General features: G+C 42.6%; 1 protein-coding gene across 1 annotated transcript; it reads right to left on the bottom strand.

Moving 5' to 3' along the window:
* Positions 1–3244: 3244 nt before the first annotated feature.
* Positions 3245–21402, bottom strand: LOC101859665 (dnaJ homolog subfamily A member 2). The gene is made up of 10 exons (XM_005107772.3): positions 21285–21402; positions 17395–17454; positions 15801–15903; positions 14934–15060; positions 12545–12625; positions 11867–12000; positions 10346–10488; positions 9530–9728; positions 8418–8545; positions 3245–6890 (listed from the first exon to the last, which is right to left on the bottom strand). The coding sequence occupies exons 1-10, from the start codon at positions 21351–21353 to the stop codon at positions 6693–6695; spliced, it is 1242 nt and encodes a 413-aa protein (XP_005107829.1). The 5' UTR covers positions 21354–21402; the 3' UTR covers positions 3245–6692.
* Between the last annotated feature and the right edge of the window lie 90 nt (positions 21403–21492).

The raw sequence follows: 21492 nt of genomic DNA, 5'->3' as shown, positions 1-21492 counted from the left end.
GTACTAAATGAGAAAGGTGCACCATTATGAAAGTGGAACGAACTCAGTCGCCTGAAAAGGGTAGTTTGAGCATGTGTGGCCTAAATAAGCTAAAACCCCCACCCTTACCTTATTTAGGCCACATGAGGCCTAAATAAGCTAACCCCCCCTCCCTTACCTTATTTAGGCCATATGTGGCCTAAATAAGCACTCCCATTAATTAACTCTACACCTTAACTTGCCGATTTAAAACATTACATGTATCATTTTTATTCGTAGGAAAAAAAATCCAAACCCCAAACCACTCTCTCTACACACTACACTTCAATACTTTGCCAGTTGGATGTGAATTATAGATTCTGTAGGCAAAAAAAATACAAAATACAAATAACCTGTACACCTAAATACCTTGCCGATTTTATGTACATTTCCAGCTATTCGAAAAAAAAAACCCCAACAAAAAACCCAAAACTAATCTACACCTCAATACTTCGCCAGTTTAATGTAAATTATAAATTCTGCGTGGCAAACAAAATAAATTTTTAAAAATGAACTACGTCAACACCTAAATACCTTGCCAATTTAATGAATTAATGTAAATTATCAATTTTTCGAAGGAAAAAAAAATCCAGCATAAAAACCCCAAAACCAATCTATACCTCAATACTTTGCCAGTTTAATGTAAGTTATAAATTGTGCGTGGCAAAATACATTTAAATCTACTGTTTCCAATTGCTGCAGACGTGGCAGTCATAAAAGTGCTGAAGATTAGAGGTGTTACAAGAGAGTAACAAACATAAAAAACGAGGAGAGATGAGGACGATAGATCATGTTTGATAGGAAAGAAGCAAACCACAGCAGAGCACGCACTGGTAAGGTATAGGAGGTGTCATTTATTGTTATGTAACACTGACATTTGATAATAAAGGGAGAGAAGAAATCCCAGCAGAGGTCCCAGTCCCATCAACATTGCTCACTACTTCTGTCCAGGGTTGGAACCCAGGTCCACCGTCCTGTTTCTTTTGTTTTAGTAGAGGTTTTACGGCGCTCGCAACTGCATAAGTGTCATAAGGTCATATGACCGACAAGGGGTGGGTGTCAACAGAAAAGTCCTTACAGTTACAGGGAATCAGGCTTACTCTGCTCACTTCTCTAGCCTCAACAGCACAAAGTCAGCTTCGACCTTGAATTAATCAAGGCACCCCAGAAATAGAGGGTCACAAGAGTGTGACAAACATACAAAAAAAGTAGAGGGAAAATGACAATGGTGGTAAGGATTAGGAAAGAAAAAGCAGCAGTTCCCTGTTGTAGATCAGGCACAGTTATGAGCGTGACATGAATCAGGCCATTTACAATTCTACTATAAGAACAAGAAGTGTCCCCCCTTTGGGAATGGCCTAAAGACACTTCAGCCAGTCGCACCGCCCTGGGGGGGGGGGGGCGTTGACCGTCCTGTGGTTAGTGTCACTAATGACCAGTAATGAAATGACCCACTAGAAGGTATTCCCACTTTGATTACAGAGAGACAGCTGGCGAGAAAGGTGTGTACAAATAACAGGCAGCCTTTCAGGTTATGTTTTGATGTTTATTCTAAAAACGACAAGCAATCATTTTGATTCTTGATTAATTCAATTCTCAACATTCTACATGTATTTGCATCAATACAGTGGAATCCTGTTATAACGAGAGGGAGGGGACCGGAGCGAAATGTCCGTTATAGCAGGATTCTCGTTACAAGGGATCCAGTAATAAATTCAAGGGAAATAGTAAAGTAGGCCTAATCTATGATTTGGCGTTCTGTTTATTCCTTTTTGTATTTCCCCTGATGATGATTTGTTCAACATGATCTCAATGTCTTACTTGATCAAAAATCGAATCAGGTTTCTTTCTCTTGTACTAGCAATGTTGACAAATCGGCGTTGGCGATCAGAAAGAAGGGGCTCTGGCTCAAGGCTAACTCGCCCACTGTGTTGTCCCCCACCCCACCACACACTGTGGCGCGTTGCGTCTGCTCGCGCACGTCATACATTCATTCCATCTATCACAGCTTTGTGACCTCTCCATACCGCACCAGAGAAGTGAGAGGCACGGTATGCCGGTATGCCTAGATAATCTAGACTGGGCTGGCCTATCACGCGATGCGTTCTGCTTGTGTCTGCGCATGCCACACCCTCCCCATTCATTCGCTCCGGCCTTCATTGTTGGTTCGCGTACGTTCTCCCATTCCTTGTTTCGCTGGATCACTGACAACTTTCTGAACTGGCGAGGTTTTATAATAATATTGAATTGGTCTGTGCGCTGTGCACAGCAGCAGCAATATTCCGTTATAAACGACTCGCGTGACGGTCTGATTGCGCAATAGCAGAATTTTATTTACAAAAAGTGGACTCCACTGTACAACCAAAAGTGAATCACGTGAACATTCACTCATTTGAAGAACAACAGCCAAGACTAGCCTGTCAGACCTGCTAGTTTCCACAAAGTCCTTCACAGAGTTCATATAGTGGACTCCAACCAAGTACAGTCGGGCATGGCTAGAGCGGAACTCCCAAGTATCAACCAAAGAAATGTTTATTTCACAACCCACAGGAGCAACACCAGCTCGTCAGCCCTTATTGGGAGTTACTAAGTTTTACGGCACTTGCAACACAATAAGTGTCAAAGATTAAGAGGTGTTACAAGAGAGTAACAAACACAAAAAAGGAGGGGAGATAGGGCGACAGATGTTTGAAGCAAACCACACCAGAGCACCCGCCAACCACCCACATACATGTGTGTTATAAACCAATACCATCATAGAAACAAGTGTCTCGTCTTTCTCCAAAGATTCCATATATACAAGTACAATGTATCTCTCTCAGCCCAGGATGGTCTGCCAGACGGTCACACCCACCTCCTCACACTGTGTCAATGGGGGCTTAGAGAAAACCTACATTAACAAACCCACAACTCTCCCTTGTTGGGCTAATTAGTAATAGGCAGCTGAAACAAAACTTGTTTTTTGTAGGACAGTACTTCTTAAATGGGTGAAGTAAGTTTTATGGCACTTTTAAGGTCATAAATGTGCCGAAGATTAGAGGTGTTACAAGAGAATAACAAACACAAAAAATGAGGGGGTGATAAGGACGATAAACGTCTGAAAGGAAAGAAGGAACAAACCACACCAGAGCACCTGCCAACCACTCAGGATCAAACCTTTCAACTTGAGAAATTGCACCTGAGTCAAGCAAAAGTCCTAGTCCCAGAACACAACAACACAAGCAGCTTTTGTTTTTGAGTGTCCCATAATGTTTATTCTGATCACAGACATCCGCTGTACCTCAAACACAAACGACAAAAAGGTAGACACAAGGAAGTGGTGTGCACTCCCGTCAGACGTAGCCTACCACACACGGGGGAATCCTGCAACAACAAGTTCCCCGCCACTCCCCACACATTCTCCCCACACACACCAAGACAAGACCAATCACCGAAGGTGAAGGCCACAACAAGGAAAAGGACAACACTCCAGCTGACAACTACAGAATGCATGTGTTATATATATAATACAATCATATATCATGTAGAAACATAAGAAACACATTATTTCAAATAATTTAAACAAGGGCAAGGCAAAGAAAAAGGGAGATAAAAAAACCAACCAACCAAACAACAGAATTACCCCGAGCTTCAATAGCTATTCTGGAACATTTCCGATGATATTTTGAATAAGACCAGCAACGGTTCTGTTATACTTTGATACTGATTTAAAAAAATAATCCTGTAATAAGATGGACAACACACAAAAAAAGCCCTGAACTGAACGCAAATTTCATTTAACTACTCGCTGACAAGAGTTGAGAACATTCCCTGACAAGCAGACCCTTCCGTCGACCGGAAGAGTCTTTAATTTCCGGAGAGAGGAACAGTCAGCGGAGATATACGACGTGCAGGCACTAATTGTGTGTGTCTGTGAGTGTACTACGCTGGGTACTTTCCCACAGGAAAAAGCTGCTTCTACGTCCAGTCAGAGTTACAAAGCTCAATCAAATTTGGAAATGGTGATTCACTTGTTAGAGATAGATGAACAATTGATACAAGGCATACACATGTGACAGAGAGCACTTCAATAGGCCAGACGTACAAGAACATGGGAGCATGGTGGACTCTTGTACAGAATATTGGGTGATTCTACCATTGGTCTCTGGAAAAGTGAAAAGTTGATCTGAGAAAATTATGGACAACTAATGTACATTGTAGCTGCAGCATCTGCACACCATTGTGAAGCCGGTAGTAATTGTGGTAGGACAGTAGTGCTTGTGGAACTCTGTGCTCGCCACAGGACCCAGGCTCAGAGCTCCCGTCGCGTGTTGGGACAACACACGTGCACGTCACAGCTCCCTTCACACAGTGGCCCAGGAGAACTGCATAGACTATCCCACTCCGTCCTACAACATTCCACCACAGGTAAAACTGGACAGCCCGATTGCAACCATGTCACTGAACACAGGGTTGCCAGCAGGCTGACAAAAACGCTGGAAAATTTGTCGGCATCAAATTCGACACGTGGCACGCTGCATTTAATTAAAAAGAGACAAGGCATAATAACATGTGCCAAAATACTTTATACACAGGCCTAGGCCCGTTACAACAATCTTAATATTAAAAAAATAGAACTCACCAATAACTGTATATTGATGTTTGTAATGGGAAGGTCCTGCTGTAAAGAAATTACTTTTTCCTCTTTGATTTTAAAAAGCCTGACAACTGGCAACCTTGTGAACAGAAACACCCATTGACAACGAGTGCATGTACTCCCCAAATACCACCAGTACCGAAGGCGAGCCGTGACGCTCAACATGTGGGTACACGAGTCCCACACCCACCACACCGGCCAGCCCACAGCACAACAGGAACAAAACCCGACCATCCTTTCATGGAAAGTAGACGGACGACGACACTCACCATAAACTCTTACCATACACAAGTGGAGATCGGCTTCTACACGATGAATGGGGTGAACATCTAACGAGAGACGAGCATACCCCAAGGTCAGACCACATTATCAGAGCCCACTCTCCTCAAAACATAATCTGCATAGACAGGACACGTTTGTATTTCCACGACAGCGTTTGTCACAGGAGAACTCACCCTGGCTAGGATCAACAGGGACAAAAAGCCAGAGCGCAGTCCTACAAGTTCCTAGCCAGTCATAGAAAGGTGCTGCGGCGTTTGACGAGAGACTGGATGGTCATACAGCATTCCCTCACAGCAAAGGTAGGGTTAAAGTTCACAACATACCAGAGGAATGGGATTTGACAAAGTCTATAAACAACTACTTTGACTTGATCCATCAACGCTACGCTCCAAATGGCACTCTTACATCAGCACGACACAAAACAGGTCACACGCTGCAGTCAGAACAGACGCCACGGGGTATCCCAGACTGCCACGACTTCCACCCGAGAGCTAAGCCACTCCCATCCAATTTCATTTTTCCGTCGTGCACACACAAAGTTTCAAAATATTTATAAAAACATCAATAAACACAGCTACGGGGAAAGGAATGGAATACACACTGACCAATCCCAACACAATGACATATCCACAAAATAACCCCAACTCATTTCACCTTTTTAATAATAATAATAAATAGCATTTGTATAGCGCATACCCTGCTCTACAGCAAGCTCTATGCGTTTTACACTATATTATTACCCCCAGCAGACCATAGAACACCCAGAAACATTTTCAGCCTCCCGGGAAGAAACATTTTACTGAAATTATATGCACCCCCACAGTTGCTTCTTCAACACAATACCTCCAAACAAATGTCAAACATTCCCAACCACGCAACTCTCCCACTACCTATGTCAACAGTAGCACCAAATGTACCAAATGTATGTGAAGAAAATCGCATCTGATACGGGGCGGGGGTGGGGGGGGGGCGGGCTGACAACTTTTCCTTATGGTAAACCGTAGTTAGATAAAAGCTACTCTGATGTTCGGACAATTCCAAACCCCTTCCAGCCAGTACAACTCAGTTCTCTACATTAACGATTTTGATTCTGTCACGGGGTACTACAATAGTACACACACCTGAGGGTCACAGGATAAGTCCACAGCTTGGCAGTGACAAGGGAGGGTGGAGGGTGGAGGGAGGAGAGAGGTGGGTGGGGGAGACTTCTCGGCATACATCTGTCAAGCAGGCGAAGGTGTCGCCATACCCCATCAACATCCTCCGACCACCCACCACCAGAATCACACAGTATTTTTCAACTAAAAAAAGCAAACAAAACAAAGCCAACCTTCCCCTCCGTCAAAGAGAAGAAACACTTGAGAACACTCCGGTAACTAAACCGTCAATTCAAGTTAAACTTAGTTCCACCCCCTGTACTCTTTCATCACTGAAAAAAAAACCCCAAAGGCTCTCACTGTCTCAGAAAATGTTGAAAAAAAAAAAAAAAAAAAAGACTACATTTAAGCATAGCTTAACACTTGGCCATCATATTTTAGGGAAAATCCAAAGAAACTGGGTGGTAAACATGGCCAATCGGCGAGATGGGGCAGCAAAGTGTTAAAGAGTTAGATTGTCAACAACTTGTTTCCTCTCACGTTGACAAGCCCGCCTGCTCTCTGTCTGTCTGTCTGTGCAGTGGCGGCCCATCCTTCCCGGGGAGCTGTGTTCACATACAATACAGGTGGTCTATGTACACTAACAGTGCCGGCGGTCATTATTGGTGCTGACATTGCATGCGCGGGTGTCCATGTCCATCCTCATCCTCGTCGTCGTCGTGGTACGCCTCCATGCGGTGACCGCCGCCCCCACCAAAACCTCGGCTGTTGTCAAACTCCACAAGATTCACTTCCTCTACGTGCTCCCCGGTGGGGATCTCCGTGCGGGGTCGCGGGGGTAACAGAGCTTCTAGGTCCTGTGGTTGGGACAGAAAATGTTTCATAGTCAGAACACCATCACAGGATGATCTACAGCAGCACATCGCCACCCCAGTGCTTTCTTCTCACATCTCCATTTTCAATAACAGTGAAAAACAGTTCATAACAAATAGTGAGCTTAACAAGAAGCCACATTCTCACTGTAAAAAAATATTTTAAAAATGGAGATAGGACAAGAAAGCACTGAGGTCGCGACATGTAAACACAATAGACTGACTGAAAGTCAGCAGGTAGGAACTGAATAGTGCCCCTTCAGGACAGTCCACAGAAACCTTCAGGACAGTCCACAGAAACCTTCAGGACAGTCCACAGAAACGGAACAGTCACCGTTTATGCCTTTAACCCTTACATTGCCACATTGGACACTAGTGGACACTAGTCCAACCCGCCCAAGTGCATTCTGAGAGACACGTTCCACAAATTTTCATAGGCCGAAAGAGAATCGTGAATTAACGAAAGCACAACGCCTCGGAAGTTGCTAAGAAGAGTTAACTCCGTTGGAATATATTTTTCTCTGCGTGAAAGTTGTTCTTGGCGTTAGATCAACCATTTTTGCCAAGTTTGAAGTGATTTTTATAATGACATTAGCAACCAGGAAGTTATGCGTTCAGATGATGAGAGTACTCTGAAACATCAGGACTTTGATTGTGGCAAAAAATTTGGTGTGGAATCGGATGATTCAAGTGCTAGTTTACACTGTGAACCTAATGTCGACAGATCTAGGCCTAGTCCTAGTAGAAACAGTGACAACGATCATATCAATGAAAGGGGTGATGATGCCGGTAATGAAAGAAGGGGGGCGTGGCAATCCAAAAGTTCTTGTTCATCACTGGAACTGGGAGTATTTAGAAAATCCTGAAAACAGAAATCCCTTAGATTGGCACTTGCAGTACTAAATCCTACCCTCTACAGATGCTGAAAATGTCAATGTTTTATGCTAAATGGTTTACAAAAGAGAGCAGTGTTCCTACGCCCTGTCATTTTCTTCATTTTTGTTACTGAAATGTGGTGACAATGGGAGTGACATAAGCCTGGGCTGGCTGTGGCAATGTGAGGGTTAAGCAACGTTCTTCTGTACAATCTCCACACAATTATGGTATTTAAAGGGCATGGAAGGTGTTGAGCCAAAAAACAACAATTATAAAAAAATTCCCAAACCTGCAGAAAAATACCAGTGTCTTGACCAGCACCTGATATCACCACGCTGCCTCACATATGAACATACATCCTGTAAATCCCACGGATGACGTAAACCCATTACTAACAGCCTTGCCTATATCATAAAATGCAAATTCCTATTTCAAACCACAAAAGAGTCTAGCATTGAACAACACTGAAACCATTCGCCTGCTATTTCAATAAACAGACAATAATGGCCATTGAGTGCTGGGAGAAAGAAAGACAGACAGACAGAAATAACAGAGGGAGAGAAAAGAAGTAGGACCTAGAAATACAGCCCTTCAGCCCCCTTTCTACCAAGAAGCAAGAAAATACACAAGACTTACTTTGAGTTGGTCAGGAGTTGCAAAGTTGTTCTCAGGGAAGGTGACATTGAAATTGATGTACAAGTTGCCCTTCTCAAAGGGGTTTCTGTAGCGAGGCATTCCTTCTTGTGTCACCATTTTCAATTTCCCTATTTGAAAAAAAAAAAAAAAAAAATTGATTCAAATCACATACCCACAATAGAAAATGCAGTCAAAATTATCCCAAGATGGCCATCCATTGATGAGGGGGGGCAAGTGGGGATGGAAGAGAGAGAGAAAGAAGTTGTCATTTATACTTGTGACAGTCATTTGTACAGGTGGTTGTCTTGGACAGGTTTGACTGGAATAGGATGTATCAACCTCTGAGGAAATTATCAAAGTCGTTGTAGAGGGGAAGCAAAACTACACTGACGCAACAAATCGGGGAATATTTTGGAAAACACAATCTATTATTATTATCATAATGAATTCATTATAATAAATAAAGTATTTCAGTTTCTGCCATTACTGTTTTTCAAGCCACATTTCCTTTCCCTGGTGCCACACAAGGTACCACCAAGATCCACCCATATTACCGTCTGCGCTACAAACACATTGAAATCACACTCAAATAGTGACAGAAACTTGTAAAATCTCAAAACGAGTCATTCAATTCTACTGGGGTCAATTCAAAGAGGGTAAATTGACATTTTGCACAAGTGGGAATATTCAGTCCATAAAGAAATGTCGTTGAAAACACGAATGTAACTTTCTAAAATGCAGCAATGTCATGAGACCCACAGGAGATGGAAGAACCATATTGGTATCCATCAGCCAGCACGGGGAGAATGCTCATGTCAGCAGTAGACAAAAGCCCAGCCCAAAACTAGAGGCATCAAATGAACCAAACAACATGAACAAATCGATGCTAGCACTCGGCAAGAACGAATACTAAACATCTGGTATCAGATGTGTAGACTGTAATCGACATCAGATGACGACAATTTATGAACAAATCTAAGTAATTCTCCAAAACTTCGCCCGGCTTGCTGGGTATGACCAAGTCGCGGCAGAAAATATTATCTCCCCCCCCCCCCACTTTCAAAACACCGGTAATTTATCACAAGTTGGTGGATCCGATTGGGGCTACGTACCAGGCTCTATAACCTCGCCCGGCTTGCTGTGTATGACCAGGTCACGGCCGTCCAGGTGCTTGAGGTTGAACTTGAAGCCACAGAGGGCGTCTGTCAGGGGGATGGAATGCTCCATGACCAGGTCCTCTCCCTTGCGAGTGAAAATCTCGTGCTCCTTCTGCTGCAGGACGATGATCACGTCTCCGGGCTCGATGCCGGGCTGAGAGGACACGAGATCAAACACGGCAGAACCATTAACAACATTTCTTTCATCTTTTAGTTTTCATAGGAGTTATATGGAACTTGCAACACAATAAGGTCATAAAAGTGCCCAAGATTAGAGGTGTTACAGGAACAGAAACAAACATAAAAAAAGAAGGAGGGGGAGATAGCGATGATAGATGTTTGATAGGAAAGCAGGAGAAAATCACACCAGAGCACCCGTCAACCACCCACACATTCACATTTTAAATTGTTTTGGAAAGACTGCCCACAAATTTTTAAAAACTGTAAACCCCCCCCCCCTCCCAAATCAATAAACAAGACGTAGACTCACTTCTCTTATCGAAAATACAACAAAATGAAGAGGCAACTTGCAATAACAAACATATCGCTTATATTTAGAAAAATATTAACTTAATTGTATAGGGAATACAGACACAAAGCTCCCAAGCAATGATGAAAACCACGCAAAAAAACCTCAATTGATGAATAATTCATACATCATCATTTTCAGATTAAAATTTCAATAATTCTAAATTCCAGAAGCGGTTAAACCAATTGTAAAAATCCTGTTTGACTGAAATGTTCCAAACGTGCTGAGCTAGCAATATTTACCTGCTGATCTCCTTCTCCTCGGAAAGGAATCCTCTGCCCGTCTTTCATTCCTTTATCTACATGGACTTCTAGGATCTTTGTTTCATTGCAAACTTTCTTGCCATTACATTCCGGACATCTGTCCTTTTCCCGGATAACTTCACCTGATCAAAGAGAAAACCACCATTGATTCTAAACACACAATAAAGTTGGGGGAAAAAAAAAAAGATAAAAAGAAAAAGCTGAAGCAGAATACATCACTAAACATACCACCTGGCGCTCATATGACCTTATGCAGTAGCGAGCGCCGTAAAACTCTTACAAAAACAAAACATACCATGCCACTTTTTACAGGCAAGAATCCCACCATCCAGCAGCTCACTTGGATGAGACGGAAACAAATCCTGGAAAGGTGAAACCAATCCAGGCACCACACTCTCATAAGAACATCCTTTCCTAATACTGATCGAGACTCCACCCTACCACATCAAACAGAACTTCACAATGAGTAGTTCAGTGACTCGCATCAGACGTGAAAGCAGCCACTCTCAGCATGTCAGTAGTTTCACAAGACCACCTTATACACATCGGAGCACACCGAGTGATAAGAGAAACAAAAGTTAGAAAGGCTACACAAAAATACAGGACCAGCAGATGCACAATTTTAACCATATCTGTACGTCGTGTTTTACTATCGTATCCATACGACGTGGGGAACTCTGTGCTATCACTTTCCTAAGAGGAAATTTACTCGTTAATCAGATCAGTACGCTTTGCATAGCAGTCTGTCAAAATGATTTTTCGAGAAACCCTGGGGTACAAAATGACCCCAGGGCGTACGGATAGGGATAAGCAAGCTTTGAATGGACATCAACTCACAGACTACTGCCAGCACCCTATGCGCTACCGAACTTTGAAAGAGTTTTTCAAAACAAACAGCACAACAGTTAGCATGGGTTCATGAATCGAAACTACAGCCATTTCAATCTATTTAGGAAGAGCCCCAATATTTTAAAAGTTTTTGTGAGAGTTTTACGGCACCTGAAACAAAAAGGTCATATAAGTGCCGAAGAACAGATGTGTTACAAGAGAGTAACATACACAAAAAAGAAGGAGGAGAGATAAAGACGATAACATGTGTGACCCACTCACCTTCCCCGTAACACACCACGTGTGACCCACTCACCTTCCCCGTAACACACCACACAACACAGACATGTGTGACCCACTCACCTTCCTCGTAACACACCACACAACACAGACATGTGTGACCCACTCACCTTCCTCGTAACACACCACACAACACAGACATGTGTGACCCACTCACCTTCCTCGTAACACACCACACAACACAGACATGTGTGACCCACTCACCTTCCTCGTAACACACCACACAACACAGACACGTATGACCTACTCACCCTCCCCATAACACACCACAGACACGTATGACCCACTCCCCCTCCCCCTGACAGACACGTGCGCCACCACTCACCCTCCCCGTGACACACCACACAACACAGACACGTATGACCCACTCACCTTCCCCGTGACATTCGGAGCATATACTCTGTAGCTGTTGGACCATGCCGGGGCCCAGCTGTCGTAGCTGAACCTGGACACCACGACCGTTGCATTTTTTACAGCGCTGGTTCGCTCCGCTCTTCCCTCCCATTCTGGGGAAACAAAACCACCATTTGGAAATTACATCATGTGATACTTATAAAAGTAATTCTCTTCATTCAGTTACAAAAGACATTGAATTTTTCTCCGCTAGGCCCTTGCATAAATATCTGTAGCATCATGAATGCAATAAAAAATTCAGACAAAGTTTCTTTTATTATTAAAGAACAGAGCCCTAACTGCTGTCATCAGATTTGTTCATCCCTCTTATAACACCCCCCCCCCCCCCCCACCAACTTTACAACAAAGAATACAGGCACTTGCATAAGAATCTTGAGCATCATCAATGCAGACGAAGTTTCTTCCATTAATAAAGAACAGAGCCCCAACAGACATCATCAGATTTGTTCATTCTTCTTATAACAAAACAAAAAAAACCCAACACCCAATCAACATTAAAACAAAGATTACAGCACCTAAGTAATAAGTACCTGGCAAGTGCTGCAAAGCCTATAGCAATTACCTCTCTTTAACATTGACAACTATGAGATCAGATCTTGGAGCAGTGGAAGCAGAACAGAGGTACTTGGTACTTACCCATTGCATTTTTTACAAACAACGGTCTTGCTCAACTGTAGTTTTGCTGTCTTCCCATTGTACAAGTCTTCCAATGTGACCCTGCAACACAACACAAAACAAAGCTAGTACAAGGAACAAATACAACTCACAACTAATTCACATGCTTCATCCCAACATGGTCTTATAGAAATTGACATTAGATGATGGGTATACCCAGAGAGTGTGAAAAATAAAAATAAATGACCTTTTGAGAGTTCAAGGTATATGTTTATAAAATAAAAATCTTAATTATTTCCTCATAGCTTCAAATAAGTACATCTGTTCTTGTACACAGGCAGCCACAATTAAAAACAACTTTGAATCTTAGTTAAGTTTTTTATATTTTTAACGGTGCTTTGAATCTAACAAAACAGTGTCTCACATCCAACCAATGCCAAATACTCACTAGAGGCCCCCCTTGGTCTGCACCGAGGATACCGGAACTAAAGCAGGAACAGCAGCCGAATGTAAACAAAGGGTCGAGAGGGCTTATCGAGAAGGCCGGGGGCAAATTTGAACCGTGTGTACCTACAAGGCTAACAAGGTGTCGTAGACAATGACGTGCCGTGTTGTGTTGTGTGCGTGCTCCTAAGTATTCATTCAGAGTGTGTTTCATTAGCCTTGCTCCCGATTTGAATGTGATAGTTGACTATTATTGTGCTTTATGGCATAAATTCTGTTTTCAGGATATTATTAAGTGCTGGTGTTGATTCGAATCAAGGAGAAGTATGTGATCCATCAACAGACAATGCCACCATAAACAATGAATAATGGCGTGCCATGCCATGTTGTGTTGTGTGTGCCAAAGTGTGTTTCTTTAGCCGTGTGTGTCCTATTTGAATGCTGTGATAGTTAATTATCGTGTTCTGGTACGTATTGTGTTAACTTCATAGATTCTGTTTCCCCTAGATCTAGGCCTAATACTAGAGACTCTGGGAAGTAGGAGTAGGAGAGGTTGGTGATCCTAGCTTAAAGTTTTTCTTCTCAACTTAACTCGCGAGTGGTGTTGACAGAATGAGAAAGTTACCCTTACTGTACTGTACAATTTCCCATTTAGTAGATTAGATATCCAATGTTTCTATTTTATTTTGGGTGGGGGCTACAGTTGTTGGCATTATAATTTTAAATCAAGAGGTGATTTGTACCCATTTTAAAGGATTGTAGGCTAGATCTAGATCTAGATTCTAGAGATGTCAATAAAAGTAAAGGTAAAGTAAAAAGCAAGTGCAGCATTGAGATCTACTTTAGATCTGTGCCTGTGTGACTGCGACTTACTTGTACAAGTGTTTAAAACTAGATCTAGATCTAGATATAGTCAGTAAAACTACTGCAAGTTCACTCAAACTCAAGACAGAGGAAGAAAACCAAGGGTCCCTTGCCTTAGAGTTGAGAGCCAAAATCATCCTAATTTATATCGATTCTATAGTATTTTTCTATTTGTGTTTTTCTTCTTCTTTGGTAGTTTAAACATTTATCGAGATGCCACGAAAGTATTCTGTTGGTGATTGTGACACTAATTTTGACAGTGAGCGAAAACAACGTTGTGATTGGATCAAAGGCCAAAGCTATTCCCAACAAGGAGAAAACTGTAAATAATGTCACAAAATACATGACATGGGTGTATGTGGCCGACACTGGCCTGAAGGTGTAAGGATGAGAAAACGAAACCTTTCTGTTTTCATTTGAATCTTATTAGGGTGCTTGGGCTACTTTAATTAGTAACTCATCAAAGTGATTGCCTTTAACTAATTTAAATCCGTCACTTCAACAAGCTCCATTTAAGTCTTTGGGTTTATGAGAGAAAAACAAACACACCCACACAAACACACTTAAAAAAACACCACAAAAACGAATATTGAGTAGTTTTGGTTCCACTTTTCCGGGGGAGAGAGAGAGAGAGAGAGAGAGAGAGAGAGAGAGAGAGAGAGAGAGAGAGAGAGAGAGAGAGAGAGAGAGAAAGAGAGAGAGAGAGAGAGAGAGAGAAAGAGAGAGAGAGAGAGAGAGAGAGAGAGAGAGAGTCATGCATGCACTGCGCTGCTTCTACCTGCGTCCGTCTCGCCTGGTCAGTAGTTGATCTAACCAGCCCTCTCGAATCGCGCGGGCCGTGGCCTGCTTTGCCTGATTTATTTTGGTAGCCTCGGTCTGCACTCACTAGCAACACGGGGCAGCTGTTCCCTCCCTTCAACAATACCACCCCCTCTTCCCCTACCCTTGGTCTGCACTCACTAGCAACACGGGGCAGCTGTTCCCTCCCTTCAACAAGGCCACCCCCTCTTCCCCCAATTGTCCAAGAAGCTTCTCCCACAGGATAGAGCAGAGCACCACCATCATGGTGTTTCGTCCCGACAGACAAGAGTCCAGTACTGACCTGAGTGGATGGTGGGTGTCCTCCCCGCGCCGCCGCCCTCGGCCCATGCCAGAGCCGCCGCCCATACCCGGGAACCCAAAGAAGCCGCCAAACAGATCTTCAAACATGCTGGCACCTCCAAACCCACCTGTGAGGTGGACAAATTTGTATGTTACTATCAGCATTATTGTCAAGAATAATGGAATACCCTGATAACAGAAGCCGATGTGAAAAAATATCTCGTTATCCAACAGCAAATTATATAGTGAAACTAAAAACAAACGAAAATAAATAATAACACTTAAGCTAGAAGTTAACCAACGATTAGAAAAAATTAAAACTCATGGCATGTCCATACTGACAATTCATAATATTTACGGAAATGCAAGCACCACAAATCCCCATCTGTTCTCAGTTCTGAGGGAAAATACCCCGGATGTCCTGCCAGTGTGTGCTCAAGTGGTGCTCCCCACAGTAGTTTCTTTTGGTGTATGAGCAAGGTCAAGTGATTGTGTGTGCTCAAGTACAATTATGTCTTTGTGCATGTGTGTATGTATTTAAGTGTGTTACATTGAGTGTAAATATGAAGATTAGGAATGTTTTCATTGGCTCAAACATAGATAAAAGGTTCTAGAGCCCAGTTGGGGAGTGGGTGCTATACAAATCCACTAACTATTATTATCATTATAAATAATACTGCTGGGAAAAAAATCACTATTCAAAGACTACTATAAAAGGATTCAAAGACTACTATAAAAGGGAAGAGGGAATAAACAAACTCTTTGAAAACAACCCCCCCCCCCCCCCAGATAGTTTGAATCATTCAATCATTAACTAAAGACCACATTAGAGAAAGTAACAAAGGAGTAAACAATGTGCGTGAGTTACCTCCTCCACCGCCCTCTTTGATCCCGTCCAGGCCATGTCTGTCGTAGACCTCACGCTTCTCCGGGTTTGACAACACCTCATAGGCGAAGCTGATCTCTTTGAACTGAAACAAAACCATTTTCCCAGTTAGTTTAGTTTTTGTAAAAGTTCTACAGCGATCGCAACTGCATAAATAAGGCCATATGAGGGCCAAGGGGTGGATGTCAATAGAGAAGTCCAAACGGGGAATCAGGCTTACTCTGCTCACCTCCCTAGCCTCAACAGCACAAAGTCTGCTTCGACTATCAAGGCACCCAGAAATTGCAGTTCACAAGAGAGTGACAAACATACAAAAGGAGTAGAGGAAAAATGATGATATTAAGGATGAGGAAAGAGAAAGCAGCAGTTCCCCCTATGTTGTTCCTGCACAGAACGAGCATGACATTGATCAATCGGCCCATTGACAATTCTACTGTGCATAAGAACATGTTAATGTTCTTCCTTTGGGAATGGCCTAAAGACAATTCAGTCAGTACCAATGCCCTGGAGGCATTTTCCACTCAATATTTTGGCAGGTGGTTGCAACAGTGATCATTATCTCAAAACCACTACTCCACAGTGACTAAATACATTCATAGTGTACAGAAATGGGTTTCAAACAGGGACCAATAAACTAGCATCTTCTGGTCATGTCTACTGTTTCTGTCTAACAACAAAAGAGGGAATTGGGGTGTGCTGTGAAAAGAGAAGCTTGCGCAACATTTTCACATTCCCTTCCTAAAACATTGTTATAAATACCCCATTATTTCCCACAACACAATGAAAAACATACTTTTAAAAACATTTTGCATACAACCTTTGTACAAAGCTAATTTTGCCATCTCATTTTTCAGTAGCACAGACTAATTGTGGCGTCGGTGGCCTAGTGGTTAGGCTCTCGGACTCGCAACCGTAAGGTCGTGGGTTCGAATCCCGTCAAGGGCCCGACGTTGTGTCCTTGGGAAAGGCACTTTACACGAATTTCCTCACTTCACCCAGGTGGGAATGGATACCCGGCTATAGACAGCAAAAGATCTTGTCAGTTTGTTAGTGTTTGAGCGCTTAATCGGCTGCTTGCACTGTATGCTTCCTGGGAAGCTGAGAATGTTTCGGAGTGTTCTATGGTCTGCTGGGGTAATAATATAGTGTAAAGCGCATAGAGCCTGCTGTTGAGCGGGGATATGCGCTATACAAATGCTATCTATTATTATTATTATTCCTAACTCTGCTCCTGTTGAACATTTTCGTACAAAATAAACAACAAACACCACACTGAGAAGAAATGAAGGCTCCCAGCACTACACATCAGGTTTGTTTACATGGATTAGATAGATTGGCAAGGGTTAAGTACATCATGGATATAACTGTAAACAACTGAGCGATGCCTGGGGCCAGCAAAGAGTTCAGAACGTGAAGCAAGCGGTTCAAACACAGCTGAGAGGACGTGGAAAGAGAAAAATTTAATCAAATTTTTTTTTGTGGTAACCCCCCCCCCCCCCTTCCCTGAGATAGTCACAAGTTGTTCAAAAAAGTGGGAAAGGATTACTCTAAAAACACGAGTGCTAGACGGGAGTACCTTTTCGCCAGCATCTGGATTTTTGTCTGGATGAAATTCTTTGGCCAGCTTTCTGTAAGCCTGAAGATAAAACAAAACAATATTTAAAAGTAACAAACAATGCTTTCATCATGAAGGTACAAGCTTTTTACAGGGGCTTCTTTTAGAACCTTTGTCATAGTGGTGAAGATCCTGGGACAGCTGAAGACAGCCATACAAATACGATGTGATGTGATGGCGCATGACAGCCTCAGGTGGCCATGTGAAGTGAGTGGGAGTTTCTCCAGGCAGAAGACCAGTCAAGACATTTCCGTAAGCCTCAAAGACCAGTCAAGATGTTTCAGTAAGCCTCAAAGACCAGTCAACACGTTTCTGTAAGCCTCAAAGACCAGTCAAGACGTCTCTGTAAGCCTCAAAGAAGACGTTTCCGTAAGCCTCACAGAAGGGCTATTGTAAAGCTTCGGTTAGCCCCAAGGTTTATTGCAATGTACAGCTGAGTTCTGGGTACATCAAATTACACTAAGAGGTTGAGCTTCATCCAGACCAGGAGATAGACACCCCAACAAGGGCATCAGCACTGAATAAAAGAAGGTAGTGTCAATTGCCACCGAGTGACGCGGTGGCAATTGACAAAAATTGACTCTTTGTCAATTGCCACAGAGTAAATTGGAGCTCTTTTGCGTTTGTGGGTAGATCTAGCTTATTGTGCTCGAGTGCTCGGTGTTGTGCGTTTGCCTCTGTGTGTGTGTGTGTGTGTCTTTTCCTGACCCCCGTCCCCCGATATAACGTGAATTTCTGCTTGAGTTTGTGTGCGTTTGTGACCTTCTAGGCCTACTTCTAGAATTGCCTGTGTTGGTTCTACACCAAAGTGTAGGCTAAGGCTAGCCTAGAACTAGATCTAGATACGTCTCATTGAAAACACGCCAAGTTGGTATCGTAGCTCTAGACTACAAGCTCGTCCAATGAAATTAGTTGAGAACAAATTGACCCATCGGACACATTAATGCTAAAGATAGTGTTGTTTTCAGACTTGACACCGCTTCACTCGGTGGCAATTGACAAAAAGTCAATTGTGTAGCAATGCCAATGAAAATTTAAATTTTCACTTTTGCCCCCGTTTTTTTGGTACCTAAGAAAGAATTTTCCATTCTGATAATCATGCTTCTTGAATTTTGAGAAACGGTTCATAAATAAAAAAGTTATGGGGTTGTAAAGGTCGGCAAAATATGAATGACCCACATATAGGAAAATACTCCTAAAAAGTGGACCACGCAGTAGCAGATTCTGTAAGAAAATCGACGATATCTCGGTAACTAATTCAAATGTTGGAGAGAAACTTGGCTACCCGATGTGTTTTTGAGTGTAGAAATCATTTCTGCAGTCAGATTTACTACCAATTTCGTAGTTATTTTGTTATAATTAAAATTGTGGTGTACATATTACGATTTTGCGAAAAAGGGGTGTCGGGATGAGTCCATTTTATTTATAGCATCGTATCACAACATGGGATCTTTAAGAATATATGTCGGCAGCGTGACTAAATAAGTGCAAAGCTTTTTATGATGACTTTAGACCATGCCGACCGTAAAAGATAAGTTAATTCAATCTAGCATGCCGTACAATTAAAAATTCTTTTTCCCCGTTGAGACGCGAACACCCCGAGACGAGATAACCTCGCCTCGGAATACCCCCATTGCGATGTTACAGGGGAATAGAGAGAAAAACAACCGGATGCGCGCGCCCGCCATTGCCCTATTTCAAGTGACCAATGAACGGGCCCGGAATAGTCATGCGGGGATTTGTAGGTCACAGACATTTGCCACGGGAGTGAGGGGAAAATGGCCGGTCTCCGTGCGAAGCCGCTTTGGATAGGGGGGTAGTCGTAGATTTACGATCGGGTCTAAACAACTACTTGACACAGAACTCTCAAATTTGAGCACACTATAGAGGATAGATAGATCTATTACCATCTGGGCGTTGAAATTCAAACTCCTTACAGTTTTCGGTGTACACGATACGAAAGTGTTCCCGACACCAAAAGTATACGTTAATTTATGTGTACGAACTTCAACGTCCACATATCATTAGTTTGCCCTATTTTCTGATTGGTAGCCGAGTTTCATTCGGATTGGTTCGGAAATAGAGCAGACCGAGGTTGACAAAGTTAGTCACCTACGCTTCGGCCGGGTCCGCAAAATCGCCCGTAAACGGGGACCAAATATTCGCCTCGCGGGAAAGCCCGATTGGCATTGCTAAATTGTGTGACGCGGTGGCAATTGACGCTACCATAAAAGAATTCCCCAAACAGGTTGCATCACAGAAACAACAAAACTACCTCCGTTGAAGATGCGATGAGTTTTCCCATGCTACAATTTACCTAGCAAAGCCAGTGGGTTTTTTTCAAAATCATTACTCTGCTGTGCTGATAGGTTTATGTGATAGATGCTAGCATGCATTATATTACAATACTTTTTTAAATTTTGAATATCACATGTAAATAGTAAATACGGGCTATGCAAGAAAAAGGTTTACTTATGTGCTGCATGCCTATTGAAAGGCCACCTCTATTTTCACCAGGGGTGAGAATAGCACAGTTGTAGGCCTCTCATCAGGGGTGAGGTGAGAATATTAGTTGTTGGCCTCTCACCCAGGGTGAGAATAGCACAGTTGTAGTTGTACGCCTCTCACCCAGGGTGGGAATAGCACAGCTGTAGTTGTACGCCTCTCACCCAGGGTGGGAATAGCACAGTTGTAGTTGTAGGCCTCTCACCCAGGGTGGGAATAGCACAGTTGTAGTTGTAGGCCTCTCAGGGTGAGAGGGCGAGCCTTTTGGCAATTCTCAATCGGTGTGCGTCCGTGATACCAGTGTGCAATTCTGTCTGCCGGCAGAGAGAGAGAGAGAGAGAGAGAGAGAGAGAGAGAGAGAGAGAGAGAGAGAGGAGAGAAAGAGGAGTAACGAGAACTTCCCGGCAAATAAAATGACGACCGGCTCGACTCGAAAACTGAAATAGGCATAGCCTCTTTGTAGATGACGAAATAACATAATTTTTTTTCTTTGTTGTTGTCAATTTGATCATCCACACCCGATAGACAGGCTATTGAGAAAATAGGACAGGTCTTATTTCACACCGGGTGAAAACAGCCAACGCCGGTAAGTCTCACCCGTGGCGAGAGGCCAATCGTATTTCTATTCTCACCCGGGGTGAGAATTGTAATTGGCTTAGCCACTTCCCTCAATTGAAAAGGTAGGCCTATCATCCTTACCACCACACCTCATTGCCCTATCCAGCAAATATTAGCCCTTAATAAAACTAAATCAGAATGAGAATGTATGATTTTATCTTATAAATTATGATGGCACTGGCACTCTGCTGTATAAAAATTTAAGAAAAGGAAGATTCTAGATCTAGATTTAAAGTAGAATCTAGAAATAAAGTGGGTCCTTTAATTTTTGATATTTTTTTTTTTTTAGTATCAGGGAATTTCCAACAATTACCCACGCCCATAGCCATTTCAGTTTCCTAGTCTTCAGCAGACTTTAGAAACTTAGACACTACAACAACAAAGTCACAAGTGAATGAAAATTCAGTCCAGTACTGTAATGTTAGAAATCACAGCTCAGTGGGCTATGTCTGTACCAACAATGCTGAAACTGATAAAGAAAAACACGAGTGTGATAGAAACTAGACGTACATACGCGCTTCACTATTCTCACCTACTGTGACAGTGACAATTACTGACTGAAAAAAAGGCAGTCCGAGAGAAACTTTCTGAGAAAACCACACTCACAATGACATGGCGATATATCCGATATAAATTGTGGTAGTACTTTCATTTTGGTACATCCAAATACAATTTTAGTACAGCAACCTATTAATACAACATCACAATTACAATAAATGAAGCCAAACCTTTTTCAGATCAGTATCTGTAGCATTTCTGCTTACACCAAGAAGTTCGTACAATTTGTTGTCAGCCATCTTGCACGAGGACAATCCGACAATTTCGATGACATCATAAACAGCGCCCTCTCCTCCAATCGTGAACCTCGATATGACCGGAAATCTAGTTTGGGATTTTAGAAGTTCTAATATTTTTCAGAACTTTTCACTAAAGATA

Source organism: Aplysia californica, unplaced genomic scaffold (assembly GCF_000002075.1).
Source record: "Aplysia californica isolate F4 #8 unplaced genomic scaffold, AplCal3.0 scaffold00629, whole genome shotgun sequence".
In the NCBI taxonomy this organism is placed as follows: Eukaryota; Metazoa; Mollusca; class Gastropoda; order Aplysiida; family Aplysiidae; genus Aplysia; species Aplysia californica.
This window is presented reverse-complemented; position numbering and strand designations above follow the sequence as displayed.

Excerpts from the sequence above, each read along its gene's own strand:
- LOC101859665 (XM_005107772.3), bottom strand. The coding sequence starts at position 21,353 with ATGGCTGACAACAAATTGTACGAACTTCTTGGTGTAAGCAGAAATGCT. Across the intron at positions 12,001-12,544 it reads GTTTGTAAAAAATGCAATGG|AATGGGAGGGAAGAGCGGAG; the intron begins GTAAGTACCAAG and ends TTGTTTCCCCAG. Across the intron at positions 6,891-8,417 it reads CAACTCCTGACCAACTCAAA|GACCTAGAAGCTCTGTTACC; the intron begins GTAAGTCTTGTG and ends TCCCAACCACAG.